At 54.2% G+C, this 6,000-nt stretch overlaps 1 protein-coding gene across 1 annotated transcript; it reads right to left on the reverse strand.

Annotated features, from left to right (window-relative positions):
* Positions 1-203: 203 nt before the first annotated feature.
* On the reverse strand, positions 204-5,165 carry LOC118699638 (uncharacterized). The gene is made up of 2 exons (XM_036403735.1): positions 4,972-5,165; positions 204-1,581 (listed from the first exon to the last, which is right to left on the reverse strand). Exon 2 carries the CDS (start codon positions 1,146-1,148, stop codon positions 204-206), a length of 945 nt encoding a protein of 314 aa, XP_036259628.1. The 5' UTR covers positions 1,149-1,581; positions 4,972-5,165.
* Positions 5,166-6,000: the final 835 nt, after the last annotated feature.

Genomic DNA, 6,000 nt, shown 5'->3' on the forward strand with positions numbered 1-6,000 from the left:
CCGGGTGACAGGCAGGCGTCCAGGGGAGGGGAACAAACAAGATACATTGGGGGAACCATGACAACATGGGAGGGGTACAGAGACGGACATGTACTGGAACTTCCGGGCAGAACCATTAACACAACAACGGGGGAAAACTGAACAAACATAGAACAAACCACAACATCTCCCCCTTTTTTGTTTAAAAAGAAAAAGAATGGCAACTAAACTGAGGTCTGGGCCTGCTCTACGTCACAGGGGTCTGGGCAGAAGTCCTCAGAGCCGGAATGCTCCGAGGAAGCGGAGTCCCAGTCTTCGCTCATCTTTTCTCGGACTTCCATGTGGTGGACTTCAGGAGCACTGATGGTTCGGGCAATAAGCTTCTTTACCAGCCCCCAGACAATAGAGCAGGCAATTAGAACGACAAACAAGACTAAAAGGATAGTGAAAACAGTTTTCAAGATGGAGCCCGCCCAGCCCGACAGTCCCCATCTTTGGAACAAGTCCCCCAGCCAGTCCGATGTTTGGTGCTTAATATCATGCACAAGGCCTCTCATCTTGGCGATGGACACCCTCGCGTCCTCGGCCCGTGATGTTAAGTTCATGCAGCAGAGGCCCTCAAATTCCTCACAATGATGGTTATGCAAGAGCAGCAAGAAATCAATTACTGCCCTATTTTGGAGGGTCGCCATCCTCGTAGTTTCCTCGTCTGCTAGGAGGTCCGACAGCGTAGCTGATGTCAAGTTTGCTTGCTTCGCAACCCAACACTCCAGGTGGGCCAATTCACCTAGAGACTTGGCAATTGACACCCATGGCAAAAACAGGGTGACAGCCACACTTTTAGGTTTAGACCAATGAATAATTTTGGAGTCACAATCTGGGTCGAGATCTTTGAGATCTCTTTTAATGCGGGCCGAATTAGATTGCGCTCTTTTTATCTTCCAATCCTGAATTTGCATGTTGTTGGGTGTAAGCAGCGTCAGCCGCCCAATGGTACAAGGGCCTCCGACCAGGCGAGAGGGGATGGCTGCCCACGCTCGGTCCCCACAAATGAAAAAGATCCCCCGGGGCAGAGACAGCGGCTGTCCGGCGTAGGTGGATGGGCTGTAGATATGGAAGACAGAGTCGCACCACAAGCCGGCGGCGTATTCGTCTTTGAACTGCCTCATATGTTCGAAACGCTTGTCCCCGGGGGAGGGGGAGTAAACGAACTGAAACAAAAGGAGGCGTTGGCGGAGCCGAGCAACTCAAGTTGGGACGGTTCGGTGTTCAGGGGAGCCAAGTTCTTGATGGCATCTCTCCACACGAACCTGGGGTCAGCTGAAGAAGGGATGGGTTTAGTAGCTAGGGCAATAAGGGGAGGGCCAATAGGGTAGGGAGGGAGGGAGAGGGATCCCCACGAGGCAGGTTGACATGGGGTCCTCTGCTGATGCCAGGTTGAGGCATATGTGTTCTTGGCCGAGGGCGTTCGTGAGGGTTCGCCACACGTTGGCCTTCGGCTGGGGGATGATCCAACGGTCTGCTGATGGTATGATTGACCCCACGAGGATGGCTGTCAGGGTAATGAAATGGCGGGCCAGGTCCATGCCGATATGAAAGTAACTAAAACGAACAAGAAGGAGAAACGTAAGAAAAAGCTTAAACTTGGTTCTGCCCAAGGCAGGGAGGGATTCAGGTTAAGGGTGGCTCCATCCCCTAGGGTTTCTGCCGCCGCCGCCAACACGCCTCGGTGACCTGCCCCACGTTTTCTGCCCCTGGAGTCTTCCCAGGGCGGAAGGGCTTGACCCATTTGGCTGGGATCCACCTCGGAGCTGAGGGGGTGGACACACAAGCGTATCCCCTTCCCCAAGTCACGAGATCGAAAGGCCCTTCCGTTTTCCAGGTCTCCGGATCCTTAATGAGGACAGGAGGCCTGGCCCTGAGCTGCAGCTGCTCGTGTCGCCCGAAGTGTCGCACTATGGGCGCGTTCAGGTTCTCATAAGAACAATTTAAAAAGTTGATAGTATAAAGCGCCCTCGCGAGACGGATATGGGGGGACTCCACCTTCACGGCCACTCGTTGCTGTTCTAAAACTCTTTTGAGGCTCTGGTGGGTCCTTTCCACCACGGCTTGGCCTGTTGGGGAATAGGGGATGCCCGTCTTATGTTCTATTCCCCATTGCTGCAGGAAGCTTCGCAGCTCCCTGGACTTGTATGCTGGGCCATTGTCTGTTTTGAGAACCTTGGGGATGCCCAGAACAGCGAACGCTTGAAGCAGATGCTTCTCACAATCCGCTGCCCTTTCCCCTGTGTGGGCAGAGGCATAGACCGCGCCAGAGAAAGTGTCCACAGAAACATGAACAAACTGAAGCCGGCCAAAAGATGGAATGTGGGTGACATCCATCTGCCACACCTCGCAACTAGATAGACCTCGGGGGTTAGCTCCCAAAGGTATAGATGGGAGCTGATGGGACTGGCAATGGGGACATGTAGCCACGATCGCCTTGGCCTGTTCGCGGGTTAGATGAAACTGACGAACAAGGCCAGGGGCGTTTTGATGGAATCGCTGGTGGCTGATCTTTGCCTGACCGAACAGATCAGGGAGAGGGGCAGCTTGAACTGGAGCGGCAAGGGCATCAGCGCGCCTGTTGCCCTCCGCAATGAACCCCGGCAAATCGGTGTGAGACCTGACGTGCATCACATAGTATGGTTGCTCTCGGTGGGAGACTAAATGCAAGAGCTTTGAGAGCAAATTAAACAAAGGAATGTTTGATACCTCCTGTAAGATGGCATTCTCAGCTCTGGACACTACGCCTGCTACATAAGCCGAATCTGTGACCAGATTGAACGGTTCAGAGAACCTCTCAAAGGCTCTGACGACTGCGTCTAACTCAGCAATCTGAGGCGATCCTTCTACCTCAGTGATATCGGCCTCCCACCGCTGAGTCCGAGGATCCTTCCAAGTCATGACTGACTTGTGGGATGCTCCAGACGCGTCTGTGAAAACTGTCAAAGCCTTCAAAGGGGTCCTACTTTGAACCGTCTTGATAGATAATGTAAATTCCTGGTTGAACAATTTATGGGCCGGCCGATCAACTGCAATTTGGCCGGTGTAGCTGTCCAAAGCGAATTGGAGCATTTCGTTGGTCTCAAGGAGGTGATCAAGCATTTTTCTTTTTAGATGGCCCGAATCAAATTTTAATGGAATGTGTATGCACTCAAAGTCCACACCTGCCAGCTCTCTGATCCGCGATCTGGCTTTTCGGATCAGTTCTGCCACCAGCTCAGCGGGCTGCGTCATCCTCTTGGACCTGTGATGGCTGAGGAATACCCACTCTATGATTAAGAGAGGATCCCCTGAGCCCCGGTCCTTGCCTTTGATGGTCAGGTCCCATTGAAAAATCACCCCATGGAGGTGTGGCAGTTTACCCAGAATGACGAATTTAAATGGCAGACCCGGATGGCATCTGTGGGCCTGCCTAGCCGAGATAGAATTTTGGATTTTCTCTAGCGCTGCCTGGGCCTCTGGGGTAAGGGACCTTGGAGAACTAAGCTCCTCTCCCCCTTTCAATAAATTGAAAAGGGGGGCTAGGTCTTCAGTTGGAATGCCTAGCCAAGGCCTTACCCAGTTCAAGGACCCACACAGTTGGTGGACATCCGCCAGGTTTTTGATGTTGGTTTTAATAGCCAATTTCTGCGGAACAACGGTCCGCTTTGTTATTTCAAGACCCAGGTACTTCCAGGGTGGCATCCGTTGAATCTTTTCGTGCTGAAGCTCGAACCCTGCACCAATCAATACATCAATTGTCAGGTCAAGCGCATGGGTAAGTAGGTCGCTAGTCGGAGCACACACCAAGATGTCATCCATATAGTGATATATAATTGTGTCTTTGGTGGCTGCACGTATCGGGGACAGCAAGGAAGCGACATACCAGTGACAGATCACTGGGCTGTTCTTCATGCCCTGTGGAAGGACCCGCCAATGGTAGCGCTTACTTGGGGCTTCACGGTTGATGGAGGGAACCGTGAAGGGGAAACGCGGAGCATCGTCCGGGTGCAGAGGAATTTGGAAAAAAACAATCCTTTATATCAATGACTGCCAAATTCCAATTTTTGGGGAGCATTGTAGGGGACGGCATCCCTGGCTGGAGAGGCCCCATATCTTCAATGATATTATTAATTTGGCGGAGGTCGTGAAGGAGCCGCCACTTGTCTTTGTTGGGCTTTTTGATGACAAACACCGGGGAGTTCCACGGAGACGTGGTCTCCACCAGGTTGCCCTTGAGTAGCTGCTCCTTAACGAGCTCGTTGAGCGCCGCCAATTTTTGTTTGTTGAGCGGCCACTGCACTACCTGTACTGGTTTATCTGATTTCCAATTCAGTTTCCAGGTAGGGCGCTCATCAGTGGCCGCTGCCCAAAAAACCTGAGGAGCCACTGGGAGGTCAATTCGGGCTCCCCATTGGGCCAAGAGGTCTCTCCCCCACAGGGGTTCCGCATAGTCCAAAATGAATGGGCGCACTGAAGCCAATTGCCCATCCGGCTCCGTAATTTGTACAACGCTCTTTGATTGTCTGGCCAATTGCAAGCCCCCTACACCACGAACGTGCCCTGGCGCGTTTTGCAATTCCCAATGTGACGGCCATTCCCAGGAGGGAATGATCGTCACATCTGCCCCGGTGTCCAATAAGCCCTGAAGAGGCTTGCCCTCTCCCCCCTTAGAGATGTAGCAATTAAGATGGGGTCTTTCCCGCCCCAGGACTTGGGCCCACGCGACCGTTGGATTGGCGATCTCCGCTGGTGGGCGCCCAATGGCCCAAGTCATCTCAGGGACAGGGATCGCTTGCGCAATCACCTGTCCTTTGGGCAGGAAAATGGGGGGTTGGACACAGTGCAGCCCCACGGCGAACTGTCCCAGGTCCGATGGTAGGAGACCCGAGATTACGTTCACCTCGTGTGGTGTGTGTTTTGTGTCCCTGACAACGATGTACTTACACCTTATCCACCCCCAGTTACCTGGGCACTCCGGGTCCACTGACACGGGTCGAAAATTGGAGTCCTTAAGGTGGAGAGGCTCCGTCAGCTGCAACCTGAAGGGTCCAAAGGCAGAAAAGGTGGTTAGAGTCGGCGTTGGCTTAGGAACACAGGTAGAAGTCAAATCCGGTTTTAAAGTGTCACAATCGACGGACGGCGGTCCCTGATTCCTCCCCTCCCTGTGAGATGTTATTTGTCCCACCTTATTTTTGTCTTTGCGCAGGGGGGAACTGCGCTGCACTGTTAGTTTTTTTGCGGGACTGCCCCCTTTTGTCCCTGCCCCCTCTTGAATTCATAAAACTCCCGCCTCAGCGGGCAATCGGGCATCCAGTGCCCGAGTTTGCCACAGAGATGGCATGGTGCGTTGGCGGTGGAAGATCCAGGAGTGGGTGAACGTCCGGCGGCTCCGACGAAGGCATCTTCCGTTGGCTCCGTGGCGGCGCTGACTCGGGGCGGTGGTGTTTTCCTCTTCTCTCCCTCCCTAGATGGTATGGCTCGGACCTTCCGGACGCAGACCTCGATCAGGTCGTGCAGCAAGGGGGGGCGGGTGCACTGGGAGGCTGAGGATGGCGTCTCGGCATACGCTGTTACAATTGGACGCCGCCACCTCCTTGATTATGTGCTCCCGGGCCACTTCGTCCTCCACTTGCTGCTCGACCGCTTTCCTCAGCTTTTCCATGAAATCGAGGAATGGTTCCTCTGCGCCCTGGAAGATCCTAGCAAAAGGGAGAAGAGGGGCTGCCCCCGGCAGCACCAGGAAGGCCTTTTCTGCCGCTCGGGCCGACTCCTGGAGTGCCTCCCGGGGTATGGTACTCGCCTGCGAGTACCCATCTGCCCAGATCCCGGTCCCCAAGGGACCCCTGGTCGACGGCCAGGACATTTCCCATGAGGTCTACCCCAGTATGGGGCTGACCCCACAGGCCTGGGAGAGCCTCTGTCACTCCCCTCTTCCAGGCTGCCTCCCACAAGGTCCGCTCGCTGGGATTGAGCAGGCACTTGAAGAGGCGCCGG

This window comes from Molothrus ater, chromosome Z (assembly GCF_012460135.2).
Source record: "Molothrus ater isolate BHLD 08-10-18 breed brown headed cowbird chromosome Z, BPBGC_Mater_1.1, whole genome shotgun sequence".
Taxonomy (NCBI): Eukaryota; Metazoa; Chordata; class Aves; order Passeriformes; family Icteridae; genus Molothrus; species Molothrus ater.